At 37.8% G+C, this 19,306-nt stretch overlaps 6 protein-coding genes and 1 non-coding gene across 7 annotated transcripts; 3 read left to right on the top strand and 4 right to left on the bottom strand.

Annotated features, from left to right (window-relative positions):
- Nucleotides 1-181: 181 nt before the first annotated feature.
- Nucleotides 182-6,853, bottom strand: C5L36_0C03730 (uncharacterized protein; the record flags this gene model as incomplete). The annotated part of the gene is made up of 1 exon (XM_029466053.1): nucleotides 182-6,853. One exon carries the CDS (start codon nucleotides 6,851-6,853, stop codon nucleotides 182-184), a length of 6,672 nt encoding a protein of 2,223 aa, XP_029321913.1.
- Nucleotides 6,854-8,079: 1,226 nt separating this feature from the next.
- Nucleotides 8,080-8,152, bottom strand: C5L36_0Ctrna7A. Its single transcript has one exon. It is a non-coding gene; the product is annotated as a tRNA-Ala (tRNA).
- A 1,556-nt stretch (nucleotides 8,153-9,708) lies between these two features.
- Nucleotides 9,709-11,193, bottom strand: C5L36_0C03720 (uncharacterized protein; the record flags this gene model as incomplete). Its single annotated transcript, XM_029466052.1, has 1 exon — nucleotides 9,709-11,193. The coding sequence occupies one exon, from the start codon at nucleotides 11,191-11,193 to the stop codon at nucleotides 9,709-9,711; it is 1,485 nt and encodes a 494-aa protein (XP_029321912.1).
- Nucleotides 11,194-11,350: 157 nt separating this feature from the next.
- Nucleotides 11,351-12,499, top strand: C5L36_0C03710 (uncharacterized protein; the record flags this gene model as incomplete). The annotated part of the gene is made up of 1 exon (XM_029466051.1): nucleotides 11,351-12,499. One exon carries the CDS (start codon nucleotides 11,351-11,353, stop codon nucleotides 12,497-12,499), a length of 1,149 nt encoding a protein of 382 aa, XP_029321911.1.
- A 143-nt stretch (nucleotides 12,500-12,642) lies between these two features.
- On the bottom strand, nucleotides 12,643-14,379 carry C5L36_0C03700 (uncharacterized protein; the record flags this gene model as incomplete). Its single annotated transcript, XM_029466050.1, has 1 exon — nucleotides 12,643-14,379. The coding sequence occupies one exon, from the start codon at nucleotides 14,377-14,379 to the stop codon at nucleotides 12,643-12,645; it is 1,737 nt and encodes a 578-aa protein (XP_029321910.1).
- Nucleotides 14,380-15,211: 832 nt separating this feature from the next.
- On the top strand, nucleotides 15,212-16,057 carry C5L36_0C03695 (uncharacterized protein; the record flags this gene model as incomplete). Its single annotated transcript, XM_029466049.1, has 4 exons — nucleotides 15,212-15,301; nucleotides 15,400-15,676; nucleotides 15,750-15,820; nucleotides 15,905-16,057. The coding sequence occupies 4 exons, from the start codon at nucleotides 15,212-15,214 to the stop codon at nucleotides 16,055-16,057; spliced, it is 591 nt and encodes a 196-aa protein (XP_029321909.1).
- Nucleotides 16,058-16,564: 507 nt separating this feature from the next.
- C5L36_0C03690 (uncharacterized protein) lies at nucleotides 16,565-17,549 on the top strand (the record flags this gene model as incomplete). Its single annotated transcript, XM_029466048.1, has 2 exons — nucleotides 16,565-16,598; nucleotides 16,981-17,549. The coding sequence occupies 2 exons, from the start codon at nucleotides 16,565-16,567 to the stop codon at nucleotides 17,547-17,549; spliced, it is 603 nt and encodes a 200-aa protein (XP_029321908.1).
- Between the last annotated feature and the right edge of the window lie 1,757 nt (nucleotides 17,550-19,306).

Below are 19,306 nucleotides of genomic sequence, written 5' to 3'. Positions count from 1 at the left end.
AAAATCAAATATTAAATTGTAATGAATATATATATTTTTATAAAAAACCGGAATTGAAAGTTAACAGTCAACCAAAGAAAACTAGTAATGACAAGATATTCCCCAATATACTCATCGCCTTAGGTTGTCCCATTGGTACTGATGTTTTCTTTCAGACGAAAAAACTTTCCACTTATAGAGGTTAGAATTCAACACCAATAACCATTGCTAGGATAGCCATCCTGACAAATAAGCCATATCTCATTTGTCTGAAATAAGCAGCCCTTTGATCGAAATCGACCTCTTCATTAATTTCATCAACTCTTGGTAGTGGGTGCATTACACACATGTGTTGTTTTGCGTTACTTAAAACCTTGTTATTGATTTGGTAGGAACCCTTTAATTTTAGATATTGTTCTGGATCTTTGAATCTTTCTTGTTGGATTCTGGTACAATATAGTACATCAGACTTGGACACAATTTCTGGGGTCAATTCAGTACTTTCACCGAGTAGCATACCTGATTCTCTTAACATATCTCTCAGATTTTCTGGTAGTCTCAACTCTTCAGGCGCAACAAGGTAGATCTTAACTTGGTACTGTCTCAACAATTTGCACAAGGAGTGAACTGGTCTGCCGTATTTGAGATCACCCATAAAGGTGACGGTAATACCGTTGACCGTACCCAATTCTTCTCTGATAGTAAACAAGTCTAATAGCGCTTGTGTTGGATGCTCTCTGGATCCGTTACCACCATTGATAACAGGAATTGGAGAGTACTTATCAGCAATTTCTGCTGATTCTTCATCTGGATGTCTCAAAACAATCGCATCTGAATAACATGCCATGGTTCTGATAGTATCTTGTAAAGTTTCTCCTTTCTTAACAGAAGAACCTTGTTCACTAATTGAGACTACCCTACCACCTAATCTTTGCATTGCAGCATTGAAGGAAGAGGATGTTCTAGTAGATGGTTCAAAAAAGGCGTTCGTTAAAACTCTGCCCTTCAGAATGTCAAGCACACCTTCTCTTTCAACCGCTAATCTCATCTCTTGTGCAACCGTGAAGAGCGCATGAAGCTCCCTTCTGCCAATTTGAGACACAGAAAGAATGTTTTTTCTCAAGAATGGGTTGTGACCCTTAATGTAGGTTGAGATAGCGTTAGGAGGAGACAATTCTTTTGGTGGCATGAAAGAAACTAAATCAGCACCGGATGGAGAATCTTCTTCTTCGCCGTCCTTCAGTGAGTCAATTAAAGAGCGTCTTCTGTTGCTGTCAAAAGAAAATTTCGAGCCTCTTCTAGTACGTGGAGTAGCAGCTGCAGTAGTTGCAACGCCGGCTTCAATTGCAAATTCGTTAGAGATTGATGCTGTATGCAATGCAGTACTTTCTCTTCCTAGGGGTTCAGTAACAACAAATTCACCTTCCAAAGAAACAGTCTGGTTATTCATGTAAACTCTTTCAACTGAACCATCAACATCCTTGACAGGAGTCCAAACTTTAACAGGAGACTTTAAGGTAGATGGTTTTCTATCAACATTAACATCAATCAAGGATTCAGAGTCACTTAAACCAAGGATGCTGATTGGGTTTTCATGTAACTTAGATACAATATCATTAATGGTTATCTTGTGCTTAGAAACGGCTGAGATTAACAACGGAATAGAATCTGCAAAACCAATACCTGGAGTAATCTCCTCACCCAAGTGCTGTGCTAACTTGTATGGAGTTGTGCCGACCGATAAACAATCAATGGATTCTAAATTGTCCCATAGAGCTTTCTGGTCCTCTTTAGTTGGTAAGAAACTTGCACCTGGATAATCAGCTTGGGAGAAAAATAAGGAATAAATGGCAGTATCACATGTAATCTTCATGTTCTTTTGCTTTGACATTGAGATCAATGCTAAATCATTCTTGTCTGTAACATTGGTAACGTGAATCTTAGCGTTGAACAATGAAGCCAATAACAATAAAGAAGCAAGAGAAGTAGACTTTGCGTCAACTATAATAGGTTTGTTAGAAGGCCAGTTGTTGAAATGGGACGACAATGAAGGAATGAATGAGGTATCAAAGTCAGCTGCATTGATATATAATGCAGAGGTTTGCGCACTAACTTGTTGGAGAAGTTGTGCATTGGTCTCAGTTGCGGCAACACACAAGGAATAGTCGGAATATGCGTTGCCATTAATGATTTCTGTTGCCCTTGTTAAAGTCCTGGCATCAACAATAGCAGCACCATCACTAGTAATTGGAATAATAGAGTTGAAAACAAATCCAGAAGCTACAGCAGCTTTTGTAGTAGCTTCAAAAGCAGCTGCACCATGTTCACCTAATGTTGGGACATAGGTGCCAATAGAAACTAAACCAGGTAATTGCACGGTAGTGTGGGAAGTTTGCGCATCAATTTCTTCTGCTTCAAGTGGCTCGTTCCGAGCTATAGCTTCGATCAAAATCTTAGCACACTTAACATTTGTAACTAACGGAATCTGGAAATCAACTGCCATTCTTCTGGTAGTGTAACCCTTAGAGACATAAGAAGAAGGTCTTCTAAATCTATTTGCAGATGGTAAGTTAATATACAAATCAATCAAGTTGTTTGCTAAGTGCTGTGTTAGGGAATATTCAGCCTTTTGTGATTCTTCCTCTTCATTTAACAATTCCAAGTATTTAACTGGAACACCGTGTTCTTGGATGAAATCTGCTGTACCAGAGGTAGCAAACAAATTATAACCCAATTGTGCTAACTTTCTGATAGCTGGTAATAGTTCTTGCTTTTCTTTGTAAGAACCAATGGATAATAAAATGTTCTTCCTAGGTAATTGGAAACCCGTAGAAATCAAAGCCTTCAGATATGCTTCATACTTGTTGTGACCAAAACATGCAACTTCACCTGTAGATGCCATCTCCACACCTAAAACAGGATCAGCGCCTGACAACCTGGAGAAAGAGAATTGTGGAACCTTAACAGCACAATAATCATCTGGTAGCTTTTGACCTGGATATGGGGTTAATGGAAGATCCATAATAGCCATGGTTGCCATTTCAATCATGTTAGTACCAACAACCTTGGAATTGAAGGGGAAGGATCTAGAGGCTCTAACGTTACATTCAATAACCTTGATTTCGTTATTCTTAGCAATAAACTGGATGTTGAAAGGACCAGTGACATCAAGAGCTTTACCAATCTTTGCTGTTGCTTCAACAATTCTCTTGACAGTTTCTGGTGCCAAATCTTGAGGTGGAACAATCAAAGTAGCATCACCAGAGTGGACACCTGCATTCTCAACATGCTCAGCAACAACATGCATGATCAATTTACCATCCTTAGCAACAGCATCCATTTCGATTTCTTTAGCATTTTCAATATATTTGGTGATAACGACAGGATAGTCTGGAGAGACTTCGACAGCTTGGGAAAGATAAGATTCCAAATCGTCTCTGGAGTAAACGGTGTTCATCGCAGCACCAGACAAAACATAAGATGGTCTAACTAAGACAGGGTAAGAAACCTTCTCTGCAAATTCTTCAGCTTCCTTTAAGGAAGTTAATTCTTTCCATGCAGGTTGGTCAACCCCAATATTATCCAACATTCTGGAGAACTTATATCTGTTTTCCGCAGAATCAATCATAGCAGGGGAAGTACCTAAGACCTTTAGGTTTTGTCTTTGTAGTTGTAATGCAATGTTATTAGAAGTTTGACCACCCATAGAGACAACAACACCGGCGGAGTTTTCAATCTCATAGATATCCAAAACTCTTTCAAGATTGATGGTTTCAAAGTACAATCTGTCAGCTTCGTCATAATCGGTAGAAACAGTTTCTGGGTTATAGTTGACCATGATAGTTTTGAAACCATTCTTCCTTAAAGTTCTGATTGCAGTGACAGCACACCAATCAAATTCAACAGAAGAACCAATTCTGTAAACACCAGAACCGAGGACCATAACACCATGATCGTTGAAATCAACATCCGAATCTTGACCGTTGTAGGTAATGTACAAATAGTTGGTAAATGCTGGGAATTCTGCTGCAACGGTATCAATTTGTTTGACAACTGGGATAATACCTGCATCCTTTCTTAATCTTCTAATTGCAACTTCGTTAGAGTTCAAGAACTTGGCAATCTGTCTATCTTCAAAGCCTAATTGCTTGGCTTCTTTTAAAACCTTGATAGGCAACTGTTCCTTAGTGCCAAAAGAAGCAATGTAATCACCAAACTTGATTAGGCCATACAATTTGTTTAAGAACCATCTATCGATATTGGTCATTCTGTGAATCTTTTCAACGTCATAACCAGTAGACATGGCGTTAGCAATAGCAAATAATCTTTGGTCGGAAGGTGTTTGTAACTCAGAGTCAATATCAATACTCATTAAAGCTTCGGTAGCGTTAAAACCTAAGTTTTGGTAATCGGTTGATCTGATTGCTTTTTGGATAGCTTCTTCAAATGTTCTACCAATGGACATAACTTCACCAACGGACTTCATAGAGGAAGATAACAATGGGGAGACTCTGGTGAACTTCTTCAAATCCCACCTTGGAATCTTAACTACACAGTAGTCTAGAGATGGTTCAAAACATGCACATGTGACTTTAGTGACAGAATTCTTGATTTCATTTAAAGGAATATTCAAACCCAATTTTGCTGCAGTATAAGCTAGTGGGTATCCTGTGGCCTTTGATGCTAAAGCGGAAGATCTAGATAATCTTGCATTGACTTCAATAATACAGTATTCTTTGGAATGTGGGTTAAGGGCATACTGAATGTTACATTCACCAACAACACCCAAGTGTCTAATAACGTTCACAGCAGTGGTTCTTAACATGTTGTAATCTTCATCAGACAAAGTTTGGGATGGCGCAACAACAATGGAATCACCAGTGTGAATACCAAGAGGATCGAAATTCTCCATATTACAAACGGTAATACAATTGTCGTAAGCATCACGAACAACTTCATACTCAACTTCTTTCCAGCCCTTCATAGATTTTTCAACTAAAACTTGAGGAGAAGCAGCAAAAGCCTTATTACAAAGCTCAATTAATTCCTCCTTGTTATCTGCAAAACCAGAACCTAGACCACCTAGTGCATAAGCAGCTCTAACAATAACAGGGAAACCAATCTTTTCAACTGCAGCTAAAGCTTCATCAATATTGGAAGCAGTTTCAGACTTTGCACACTTTTCATTGATCTCGTCCATCGCTCTAGCGAATAACTCTCTATCTTCAGTTGTGATGACGGTATCGATTGGGGTACCTAAAACTTTAACACCCAAGGATTCAAACTCATCCTTTAATTTAATACCGACGTTCAAAGCGGTTTGACCACCAAAGGTACAGTAAATGGCATCTGGTCTTTCTTGTTTGATGATCTTTCTGACGAACTCAGGTGTAACTGGTAAGAAATAAACCTTATCAGCTAGACCTTTAGAAGTTTGAATGGTAGCAATATTTGGATTAACCAAGATAGTGTAGATGCCTTCTTCTTTTAAAGCTTTGATAGCTTGAGAGCCAGAATAATCGAATTCACCAGCTTGACCAATAGAGAGACCACCAGAACCTAGAACCAAGACTTTCTTAGGCTTCAATCTAGGATGCAATTTTTCATTTTCTTCCTTCAATCCACCTGGAAACTCAACTGCTCTCAAAATCTTCGACTTCTTAAAGTCAATAACGGCTTGAATAAATGTGTCAAATAAGAACTCAGTGTCCCTTGGACCTGGTGTAGATTCAGGATGAAATTGAACAGAGAAGAAAGGCTTTTCAGTATTGTAAATACCTTCATTTGAACCATCATTAGAATTCACAAATAGCTCTTTCCATCCAGATTGTAAGGTATTAGCATCAACAGCATAACCGTGATTTTGTGAGGTAATATAACATCTACCTGAAACAGTGGAAGTACAGGGAATATTGTGACCTCTGTTACCAAATTTAAGCTTTAAGGTACTAGCACCAGAAGCTCTTGCCATCAATTGGTGACCTAGACAAATACCAAAGATTGGTGTTTTTGCTTCTTCTAAGGAAACCTTCAATTTCTCAACAACATCAGTCATAACGGAAGGATCACCTGGACCGTTAGAGATGAACAAACCATCATATTCTTCCTTAGTGAAATCGTAGTTCCAAGGAACGACCTTTAAGGAAACACCTCTGTTGACAAAACATCTAATTTGGTTGTACTTCATACCCACATCAACGGCAACAATTCTGATAACCTTACCATCTGGACCTAATTTAGCCAATTCTTTTGGAGGCTCATATATAACCGGTTCTTTAGTAGAAACTTTTGCCACCAGGTTCTGAGTGTTTGGATTGACCCATTCCGGAATTTCAAAATTCTTTTTCCAATCAGCATCACTGAGGGCTGCATCAACATCAATAGATTCCTTCTTTAAACAGAATCTACCTAAGGTAGAACCTTTTTCTCTTAATCTCTTAGTTAGAGATCTGGTATCAACACCATAAATGGCTGGAATACCCTGTTCCTTTAACCAAGAACCTAAAGAGGAAGTTGCCAAGTAATGAGAATATTCTTCGGTATAATGAGCAACAACTAAACCTGCGACATGTATTTTATTTGATTCAAAATATTTTGGAAGAGATTTAACAACATCGTCCATTAATTTTCTATCTGGGACACCATAATTACCAACAAGAGGGTAAGTAATGACTAGGATTTGACCTTCGTAAGAAGGATCAGTGATTGATTCTGGGTAACCAACCATACCGGTTTGGAAGACTAATTCACCAGCGGCTGGCACATTAGCACCAAAAGAATAACCTTGAATTGCGATACCTTCTTGGGTTTCTAAGGTAACAAGGTTTGTACCAAGTTTTTCAAAAGATGGGGAAATTGGATTATGAAAAGACATATTTCTTTTTTTATCAAACTGAAAGATTAATTCAGGTAATAGGAATTAGGCAAAACTAAGAAAATTGGCACCATAACCTGAAATTGAGCAACTCATCTCTGCTGTTTTAAGGTATAGAAAATAAATTCTCATTAGCAATGAAAAAATTTCTTCATAGCGAGATAAGAAGTCAATCGGTCAATTTTTCTCAGGTTAATAACTGTTAGTAAGAAGTCAATAAGATAAATATGGTAATACAATAGTTAGAACCTAGAATTACTACAGCCAAAAGTTCATGGGTGATAAGGGAAAGCAGTTTGTGCTTCTATCCCATTTGATGAAATACATGTTTCTTCCTCCTTCTTCCTTTTGAACCCAGAACAAACGACTAAAGTAATTGAAAATTGCAACTAGAGATTCAGGTGTAAACTTAGTAACATACCTCAAATAGTAGTAAATGTAAAGTTTTTGGATATGCTCAAAAGAGACAATTGGTTGGTTTTTTTTTCTTTAAATAAATTGCAAGTAAATTTATTTTATAAAGAAAAGCTACGATCTTAAGTATGGGGGTGTATTAAGATCTGTGTTGAATGAAGTTTTTCTTTAGATGAGAGTAGATCAGGGGTCTGTTCTGGGGAAAGGAAGGAGGGAAAATGAAAAATGCAAAAACACGATCTTCAAGGCAATTCTAAAGTTTAGCAAAGTACAGACGGGGGGATCACGCTGTTTATAAATGGGGATAGTAAAATATTTAGCACTTGCGCGGCAGGTACAAACAATGTCTTTGACTACTTGTCATAAATTACCTTATGCTGCATCCGAGTGAGGTAATCTCATTAGAATAATAAGTTGATAGAGAAAAGGGTTTCTGTCTTACACCTTCAATAATCAATACCAACATTACAAAGACTTAACTGATTGATATCCTATTGGACATGTACATAGCACTCCGAAATCTGAAGCTGATAAGGGTGATTTCAAGTGGTTACTGATAGATAAGTTCTGTGAAATAATCATGTCAACTAACCCTCCCTCCAAGCGTAAACGGAATATGAAAAGAAATAATTTTTCACCCATATTTTTCTTCTACTGAAATTTTTTTTTTTTTATGCATTGAGACTGACGTAAAATGGAAAATTTTTCTTGCGTTTGATTATGTTTTATTTTTCTATTTTTTTGTTTCTTTTTGCAAAGACTCTAAATGAAAAGAAAAAAACTTAATTTTAATTTAAAATAGCTTTGGCAAATGGACGAGACCGGAGTCGAACCGATGACCTTTCGCTTGCAAGGCGAACGCGCTACCAACTACGCCACACGCCCAGATTTACATTTATTTTAATAATACAAATCTAAGACTTGAGAGTTTTTTGGCATTGAAGAATTGATTCTAAATTATATTTTTTTTTATTATGAGAAGGTTCTAACCTTTAGAGTCTTTTACCTACAGATAAGTGAGATTAATTTTCATTTATTATGCAAAAGTTAACCTTTTATTTACGTAATTTTAAATACCATAACACACAACATATAAATAATCATATGATTATCTTAAAACTAATTATTGAAACATTAACTAATAGGAGTCACGAAAATTCTACCCAGTTTCGCCAAAGCTTCTTTAAATCAATTGTGTATACACCCAGATCTAGGATGTATCTATTTGTCAAATCATATAATAATTCTTACACCCTCTCTATATAAAAGATAAAGCTGTCTACGTGTCTTTAGCTTTGTGTACATCTTGAGTTTCTATAAAAATTAAGTTATTTTCATTCACTTAACTGGTTATTTTTCTTTGTAGCTAGTAAGCTCTTTTTAACAGTTATTGAAACGACAACTATTAATATGGGTATCCAAAATAAATTCAATCATTGTCTACACAAGTAAGAGGGAGTTATTCAATCAAAACGATAGTTGATAAAAGGATCATTTTTTCCGCTATGGTTTTGAATATCTTTATAGGTAGCCTTTACATTTCTTTAGTCACTTCCAGTATCGAACTAAATATGTCTATTATATTTACAGTAGTATTCCTTGAAATAGAAAATATTTTATTCCAATGCAAGAGCAGTATCAAGTATCTCCAATAGGTTTTCAAATAATTGATCACATATGCTGTTTTTATTGTGTTTAATACCATTAGATAAATTGAACTGAGGGGGAGGGGGTTTAATTATATCAAAAAAAGTCAACAATAGAAAGGTTATCTTATTTATCATTCTAATATGTTTTATTTTTATTATAAGTAGTTAAAGTTATTGAGTATTTGTAACTAAGCCCAACAAATTTAAATATTCCAATTGTTCATTAGTATTTTAACTTATAAAATTGGCTATTTCTATCCAAAGAACAGGGATGAGTCAAAAATTCCGATATGCCAAAGAAACATCAAAGTTCTTTCTTGATGTTTTTCTTGCCATAAACATTTTCAAAAAGGACCGAGGCTTCTTTTATTAATATTCACCATATAAACTGATACACACAAGGAAATACACTTCATCAGTTGTTCTTTAGATAGTTATAGGTTTTCTAAGTTTACTCTTAGGAAACACCTAGTATACCTCCAACTATCTGAAGAAAATTTAATTTAGACTATGCTACCTAGTTTTTAGTGCAGTAGCAAAGTTTCGTACTCCCCCCGACAAAACATCTAATGGGTTTATTGTTCATTTTAAACCATGTTATTTACGATGATTCACTATTTGACGTCATGACAATCACGTGTCGTGCAAACATTGGATCATTGAGATCGATAACCAAATTTGAAGGTTCAGTAATGAGTTAACACTGTAATTAAATCATCATATAGAAAAATGTTGTATAGTATATAAAATTTATTAGGGTTAAAAACAAAAAGTTTACATTGATATTTAAAATTAGATATCAACCTCAAGTCTTGCAGCTGGATTGTTTTCGATAAAATCCAAGTCAACTTTATGGCCTAACAATTCTCTAATATTTGAAACACCATATTTGATCATTGTAGGTCTTTCCAAAGACAAACCCCATCCAAGGACTCTCATATTCTTTGGTAGTCCCATAGGTTCCAACATTTCAGGTCTGAATAAACCAGAGTTACCAATTTCAACCCATTTACCCAAACCTTCATGCCATGAGAAAATTTCCATAGATGGTTCGGTATAAGGATTATAAGTTGGTTTGAACCTTAAATTTGTCACTCCCATCTTTTCAAAGAATTGTTGCATAAAACCAATCAAATCACCTAAAGTTAAATTGTAGTCTGCAAAGACACCTTCAACTTGATGGAATTCAGCTAAATGAGTGGCATCAACAGCTTCATTTCTGAAAACTCTATCAATAGAGAACAATCTAGTTGGTTTAGGATCTTTAGCCAACTCTTTCAACATTCTGGAAGAAATTGCAGTTGTATGAGTTCTTAGAACGGTACGCAATGATTCGTTTAAATGCCATGGGTATCTGTAACCGATGGAACCAAACGCACCATCTTGGTGAACAGCTTTGATATTTTCTAAATATTCCTTATCACTTGGTGGCAATGCTGTCTTTGGATCTTTTAGGTAGAAGGTGTCTTGCAAATCTCTAGCTGGATGTTGTTGCGGAACGAATAAAGTGTCAAAATTCCAGAAACCGGATTCAACGTATTGATTTGACGGCATCTCAGAAAAACCTAAAGAGAAGAAGATTTGTCTAAACTCCTCTCTGACTTTATTCAATGGGTGTAATGCACCAGAATGTGGTAATTCACCCTCTGTGTTGAAATTATATGGTTTGAAAGACGCTGATTTCCAAGAACCTGACAAAATCATATCAGATGTAATATCCGTTTCTAATTGCTTAATTTCTAGTGCAAACTCAGGACCCTTTTCAATAGAGAATGTGAAAACTTTAACAGGAGCAATTAACTTTCTCTTTTTCAAATCAGCCAAGTCTTTTTTATTTGATAAAGAGCCAGTTGCAACAATTTCCTTTAATTGTTCGGCAGTTGTGTCTTGGACAGAAGATGAATCCTCAACTTTTGCAACCAACTTATCGCCGTCTTTACTGATCCAACCGTTCTTAAAAGCACGGCCTTGTGCGATTTTACCATTTTTACCCATGACAGAATCGATTTCGGAAATCTTCAGACCTTCAAGGCTTTCAATAACTTTATTCAAAAGTCTGTATTCATGGGAGCCTAGTGAAACAATTTCCTTTGCTTCGTCAGTCAAATTGTAAGTCTCAGTTTCTTTAGTTTTATAGGTGATCATAGATCTGGCAAGTAAAGAATTTAATGCTGCTTGAAGTTGTTGAGAGTCTTCATTAGGAAATTCCACAGACGAGTCAGGAATAGAGCCCTTTTCACCAAGGGCCTTTAATATAGTGAGTTGTAAGTCAGACATAGCGTGTTTCTACGATAAAGTCTTATTGTATTTAGAGAGATGTCAGTCACCATCGAGTCGAAAAGTGCCTAACGTTCAATATTTGAGAAACTAATTAAGTGAAAAATTGAGAATTTTTGTGAGCGAAAAGAAAACACAGAAATTCAAAAACAGGGGAATGAATGTGAATGAGTACTTTATTTTCATGAGGGATAGTAGGAGAAGTAACGAAACACGAAGTTTAGACAGGAAAAGCGGCAACTTATTGGGAATGAACATACCATCAGAACTGATGACAAGTGATATAGTGTTTGCTAGGCGGATAACCGATGAGGATCTCGAACAAGAGTTCAAAAGTATGGACTGCCTTAGGCTAAAATCAGACAAGGACACTATTTCGGAGGAAGAGGCAAAATTGGATCCCAAAGATATTCATATTTGCCGTTGGGACGACTGCTCGACACAGTTCAGAGAAATGGATGAGATGGTTAATCACATAAATACTAATCATTTTAAACAACCCAACACAGACCATTCATGTAAGTGGGGAAATTGTCCAAGATATGGTACTCCACAACACAGTAGATTTGCGCTATTGTCTCATATTAGGACGCATACAGCCGAGAAGCCATTTTACTGTTTATTACCTGAATGTCTGAAGGCATTTACTAGAGCAGATGCCTTATTGAAACATTTAAAGGCGGTTCATAATATCAACGGCAACAGTTTACAGGATGCATATGAGAATATCAATAGAGAATTAATCCATGAAATACATGAATTCCAGCGAGAAAATGACTTCAGAGTTGATTTTGAGTCTAGCGGGAAGAAAATAGCTTTTGATATTGAGAAAAGAGTACGCAATGAATTGATACAAGATCACAATAAACTGATAAACAATTTTAATAAATTGAAAAGGCAACGTGACATATCTGATGATCATGATGACGAAGTGGAAGAGCTAATAGCCGACCATTATAAAATCAAAGAAATCAAATTTAATCCCTCAATGGTCATTGAAGGTACCCAGAAAATCAAGGAATCTTTAATGTCGTATTCCAACAAAAAAGAGAATGCTGCCAAGGGGGGGAAAGTTGTCAACGTCGAAGACATTGGAGATATTGATTCAATGACTGTAGAACAGTTAGAACAAACAATACAGAAACAAACAGATTACTATGCTAGGCTAGTACGTCTTAGGAAGATTCTTGAGCAAAAGCTAGTCAAGTATAACTCCTCGGCGAGATACTATTGGCTAAAAAAACAGTATCTACTTAATCATCTGTTGCTTAAGGAAGAAGTAGCAATGAAGAAAGGGTCGAAATAGGTTGATCCATTAGTTTATTTGAACTTTTTCTTGAATCATTAATAATATAACTTTATATATAAAAAATACGTCTATGTATCATAAATTTGGAATAAAATACCAAGGGAATGTTTTCGCCTTTATGAATAATATATTTCCAACAATCAATCTTCATTGTTGAATTTAACGGTTTCGATTGGGCTGTATACATTATCATACAAATAGTTGATCGCATCTCTACCAATCAAACGTTTAGTATCGACATGTTTCGAAGATAGCTGGTCCATTTTAGTGACACCCAACAATCTCATATCCATTTCTAATTCATCCTTTAGATTTTGAATTAATTTTCTAACACCTGCTTCACCATAGCAAGAGTTGGCATATAAGAAAGGTCTACCCATACCAACTGAAACTCTGACATCTTGGCCACCGATTGCGACTGCTTTCAAAATATCGGTACCTCTTTTGACACCACCGTCAATTAAAATTTCAAAATCTGGTCTTAATTTACCCAATCTCTTCAAAGTTGGAACAGTTTCAGCTAATAATTCGATTGGAGGAGGAGCAGTATCTAGTTGCCTACCACCGTGGTTTGACAAAACAACACCTTGACAACCAGCATCGTAAGCTTCAATAACGTCTTCAACTGTTTGAACACCTTTAACTAAGACAGGCAATTTAGTCCACGACTTGACCGCTTTGACGTCATTCCAAGAGACAGAAGCATCAATGAACGAAGATAGTGCCTTTGAAGCACCACTGTTTCGATCTGCGGAATCACCCAAATCGACATCGGTGTCATTAACAAACTTTAATCTTTTATCCTTTTCTCTGTTACCTAGAGAAGGAGCATCAACAGTTATAAAGATAGCCTTCATACCCAAGTCTTCTGCATGTTTGACCAGACCTTTAGCGACATTTCTATCCTCATTAATGTATAATTGGAACCATTGGGTTGCACCTGGAATTCTAGCAGCGGCAATTTCATCTAATGACATTGAGGAAAGGGTCGAAATCATTTGAACGACACCTTCCTTACCAGCGCCTCTAGCAATTGAGCATTCACCATCAGGATGGCCTAATTTAGCCAAAGCGGTGGCAGATACATAAAAAGGAACAGAGGTTTTAGTGCCTAACATTTCATAAGAAGTATCAACTTCCTTGACATCAACACAAATTCTTGGTCTGAAATAAACTCTTTGATAAGCATAGTGGTTTTCTCTCATTGTGATTTCATCATCGGCACCACAAGAATAATATGCCCAGGCATCTTTAGGTAAAATCTTCTTGGCCAAGTATTCGAAATCATAAACATTCTGAATAGATGACAAAGGAGGTAAGTTGTTCAAATAATCCAGTCTCTCTTGTTCATCATCGTCCACCAAATAGTCTGCTTCCAATTTTGGCGCTTCACCATCTAACACACCCAGAAACTTATCCTTTGGCAAGAATTTCTCAATTGTACCTTTTGGGTGCAATTTCTCATAAAGTTTAGTACCATCATAACCAGCATGATTAACTAATGGAGGTACCCCACCTGGATGGTTTGGAATAAAATCAGTGAAATCATAAACCTTGCCATTGATTGCAATCCAACAGTCGTTTTGTGAATTATGCTTGACAAACTCGTCAACAGATATACTTCTCGGAGAATCACTGCCGGTAGCATCGTTATACAAGGGGTCCTTCACATGTACGGCAACTCCAATTGAGGTTGATACAGCCAATGCTGTCACAGCAGCAATTAGATAGTTTCTGGATTTGTTGGATTCTCTCGAGTTGTTCTTCAATGTAGGTTTCGCCATGCTTGCACCACTGACGTGGCTGAGATACCTAACCTTTGTTCTGGTTGTTTGTTTGACACAACGAGCAGAAGAGTTTAGTGATCTGAGTAACATTGTGTGCAACTAGGTTTATGTGGAGATGGATTGAATCGAAAAGGTTAAAGAAGGTCCTTACAATTTGTTGGAGCACTACCGCAATTGACGACAATAGTTCATTTATAAAGGGTCAGCGGGAATATAGATTACAGATTACCAGTAGGTGGATTCCGAATCTCCGACCGCGGGATGGATTGACTCACTAATGAATGCAAGTGGTGGGGGGTGAAAATTGCCAGTTCAAATTGGAGATTTTTCAAGGGAAAGTGTGGGGTAGAAAAAAAAAAGGTGTGTGGGATGCGTCAAAATTGTGTGGGTTAACAGAGAACCAAGTGGGCCATTCCCCTGGGAACGGAAAAATTCATACATTAGTGGGGGAAAAGAAAGGGTGGGTGGTTTTTCCGGAAGGGAGAAGCGGAACAGGAAGCGGGGGGTAGTGATCCCTTTTCATTATACTCCAAATGCCAGTGTTTGTTCAACTATTAACGAGGGCACTAAGGCTAGCACCAACAGCAACACCCACTTGAAAAAAAAATGATACACTTGTTAGGGTGATGTAGAGAAGTGATCATGAGAGCGAGCCGTTATTCATTTACTAGCGTAAAGTTAGTAGCTGTCTAGTCAAACAGCAACGAAGGTGGATAGTTTACCCTAGACTCAGGGCAAAGACATCTCTTAGGATACCGATAGAACAGCAGCGTTGAGCCACCAAAGTTGCGCGAATTTCAACGATGGCGATCAACACAAACAAAAAGTAGATTTGCTTATGTAATATATTCAGTTATAGGGTGGAAGTTAGTGGTTGAGGCATACACGGTGCCAATTATAGGAGAATCCCCCCCAAGAGGTGATGTCCCATGACCCACACAGCAGGATCAACGGCCATGTCTCATTGGTAGAATACAACCATCATGGCGGTGTCACGCATTATGCATCTAATGTACGTTCCAACAAAACACACCACCAACTCTAGGGGAAAGAGGAAAACAAGTATACTAACACTTACACTGACACACACACAAATACAAACTATCTTAGTATACAATGAGATACTATTTGAAAGAGCTACGAGAAAAGCCCTCTTATAAAGTCGTACACCTTTCATCGATACTGTTTGATGTCGAGCGTCTCAAGACATTACGCGAGGAAATGACAGTAGATGATTCCTTAATGTCGAATATTCAAGTAGCTCAAACTCTATCGCTATCTCAAATGCTGATTACTCTGAAGCAACTCAAATATATTCCTCAGTGTATTATACTTGAAGATTTGGATGAGGCATTTAATGTCTCCATGTTTGAAGACCAGAGAAAGTGTAGGTAACACAATAGCCATGGACAATTAGGGAATCCGAATATGTGTACTAACATTGTGCCTCCAACTGACAGCTGGTCGAATAATGATTGAAATCATCAAACATATCAGAGATATATCCCAGAACCATTTAACAACTGTTATTGTATGTATGCATTACTGTTTTACATTGTGTCTTTCCAAATACTAACATTGCCATTATCCAATCCATACATATATATATATATAGATTACACAACGCAAACCTCGACAGTCGATTGGTTTACATCGTGTAAGCAGCCTTTTACGGAATATGATGGACAACCAGATCCTCATAGATGGAGACAATGTGCAGATAGATTCCATTTATGATGACATTGATGTGTTTTTAAATGCAAAATAATCTCCTATATAAGTGAGTTCCGAGTCTCCCCATGCTTATCTTATCGTGTTTTTTCTGTAAATTAGGTCAAAGTATTCAAACAATTCCCTCAATCTTTCCCATTTTTTGCTGAGCCCCCATATCATCAAATTAACGTATCAAATTTCCTAATTAGTAGCCCCGTATGTTAAATTAGACATGTGTGACTGCCATCCTAGGCAGCCTACCCAATGACACCCGCGCACCGCACATATTGTGTTTAGTGCGCGCCGTCTGCTGAAGCGACTCCCTGTTTGGGAGGAACCGAGGGCGGGTTGCCCGATCCCTTGCCCCTCGCTCCTCCTCCTGGGCTCCCCCTTGGAGAGAGACACCGAGGGGATCCCTTTGTGTGTGAGAGCTTGGAGGTGGATGGTGGTCAATTTTCTCATTTGATTGAAAGATTTGTTATATTGAAAATTCAGTTTGTGGAAGTTGTGATTAAAAGGTTTTACTGTTTGTTCTGTAGACACATTCAATAACTCAAACAAAATGAGCGAATTCCAACCAGTTGTTGTCGTTGACGGTATGTATGATTCTATTATTAAATTGTCGTGATTTAAGAGACTTCAAAGAAACAAAAGAAATAGAAAAAGAGAAAGAGAAAGAAATGGAAAAACAAGTGAAACCATAAAACTAGGCCATCGATTTGGCTTTCCAAAGTTGAAGCACAATTCAAACATGGAGTACCATTTATGAATGTGGTACTGTGCTAGTAAAAGTAGATTAGTCTATCACTTTATGAGTTTTAACGGGCTATTCCATCTAGAATGGTTGAAGTAAACAAAAAAATGCCATTATTGAGTACATGAGTACTCTTCAGAATGCAATAATCTTTCTTAAATTACCACGAGGATTTTTCACAGTGGAATAAATACTAACATGATATTGTTTATTTAATGTTATAGGTAAGGGTCATTTATTAGGTAGATTAGCATCTATTGTTGCTAAGGAACTTTTAAATGGTCAAAAGATTGTTGTTGTCAGATGTGAAGAAATGAACGTCTCTGGTGAATTTTTCAGAAACAAATTAAAGTACCACGACTACTTGAGAAAGTCCACCAACTTCAACCACAGAAGAGGTCAATTCCATTTCAGAGCTCCATCCAGAATCTTCTATAAGGCTGTTAGAGGTATGATTCCACACAAGACTGCTAGAGGTGCAGCAGCTTTAGAAAGATTAAAGGTCTTCGAAGGTGTCCCACCACCATACGACAAGAAGAAGAGAATTGTTGTTCCTCAAGCTTTAAGAGTTTTAAGATTAAAGCCAGGTAGAAAATACACCACTCTTGGTAAGTTATCTGCTTCTGTTGGTTGGAAATACGATTCTATTGTCTCTACTTTAGAAGACAAGAGAAAGGCAAGAGCAGCAGAATACTACGCAAAGAAGTTAGTTGCTGCAAAGAAGTTGACTGCTGCAAAGGCATCTGTTGCAGAATCCGAAGCTTCTCAAAAATTAGCTGCTTTAGGTTACTAAATCAGATCGGTATATTACTTTAAGTAAAGAATAAAATATATATACTACCTCTTTAATTATAATCAATCTTGTTTGTAATTCTATCGACCCAAGTGTTTTAAGTACAAAAGATTTTCATTTCTCACATTACGAGTTTGCGAAGGCAGTGGACGCTCTGGTCCAAGTTTGGTGGATTTCAACTATTTGGAAGTTGGAGAAACAGATCCAACATTCTTGTTCATGGAGGGGGAGAACAGGACTTGTCAGGGTTTATGTTTCACCACCTTCATCACCAACTATGTATACGATGCACGCCGCTGTAGCTTCTATGCACCTGTAGCGGGAGGGTAAATGTACTCTCTTTCCTGTGTACGTCTCTTTCTTCCTATTCTTTCATGCGCTGTCTTACTACTACAGGACGGTGCCACAATGGGCCAATGCAAACAGGACTTTGGATTAAGTTTTACTGTCTCATTGTAAAGCGGTTTCTTTGGATGCGTGCTAGTAGCTGCGTTCAATGGGGGCGGGGGACACGACTGATCCAGTAACAGCGTCCAGGCGGTTACAATATACCACTACAGAAATATTAAGCACACCACCACCAAGTCCCTCGTCAATCCTTGTAATGGACAAGCCAATTCCTGTTGTACTTGGATACATTGCATAACCCGCTAGGGTTTCCTCTTCTTACATTTTCTGGCGGCTGGAAACGTTCCCCTCGTATACGTATTGGATTGTTAAGGCGGGAACGCAACACAACATACATTGCAGAGCTGCAGTTACCGTCCTCATTTCCAAGAGTGCCTATGTTGTACGTGGGAGATATCGGGTTGGCAATCTGCGGATTTACATCTACCAACACATGCAACTGCTTCAGATAGCAAAAACGCCGCAAGGAGAGGGAGGGGTATGGGCACTCTTTCGAAGAGGCATCACTTCAACCTTTTCTGGCTCTATATATATATATATAATTTCAAACCACCAGCATTCAGAGCGGCATTAGTTGGTGAAGGTTTCCAATCTCATCAGAGACTGCTCAGTTCTCTGAGGTGGCTGTCTCTATTATTGCTCGGATCAACTACCGGAAAGGCAAAACCGCGTTTACAACAAAACCGGAAACAGCGGCCGCTAGCCGACTCTGAGGAGCCGAGCCAACTCCAAATATCTCAGCACTGTGGCTCTAGGCAGTAGACAGACAACTCAGCAGAGATGCTGAAGTTGGATCCAACCTTTGACCTTTGACCATCGAATCGTCATCCCTCATAGAGCAAGTTAGAAACAAGGTAAAAGGGGATGGAATCAAGATAACCCCCTCCCCACATAATTGTACATGTGTATTAGAGCGTATGTATACAATGGACAAGACCCATAATTTGCAAACAGTTAATAAACAGTGCTGCAAATGAGCCGTGCATATCGGCTCGGCTCGCTCGTATTTCCCTACAAGATACAGGAGAGGGTTGCCCAACTAGGAGGGAAAAAAATGTGTAAAACGGGGAAACTTTAAAAAAAAAAAAGAAACCCCCCCCCGGAAAGTCAATTTTTTTTTCATTTTTTGTTTTTATTTCGCCTTGTCTTGCTGGCCAATGAGAGAGCGCGTATGCGTCTGCCAACCGGGCACAGCGTGCCATTAACGGATGGGGAACGCGTTTATAATTTTCCAATTGAGGGGAAAAAAAAGCTGAATTTCAACACTGAAAAGGTGGAAACTACGAAAACCGAGAGAGAGCGAGTTTATTTATTAGCACCGATGTCCACTTTTTGTCAAATTTCAGGTG

Source organism: Pichia kudriavzevii, chromosome 3, assembly GCF_003054445.1.
Source record: "Pichia kudriavzevii chromosome 3, complete sequence".
Taxonomy (NCBI): Eukaryota; Fungi; Ascomycota; class Pichiomycetes; order Pichiales; family Pichiaceae; genus Pichia; species Pichia kudriavzevii.
This window is presented reverse-complemented; position numbering and strand designations above follow the sequence as displayed.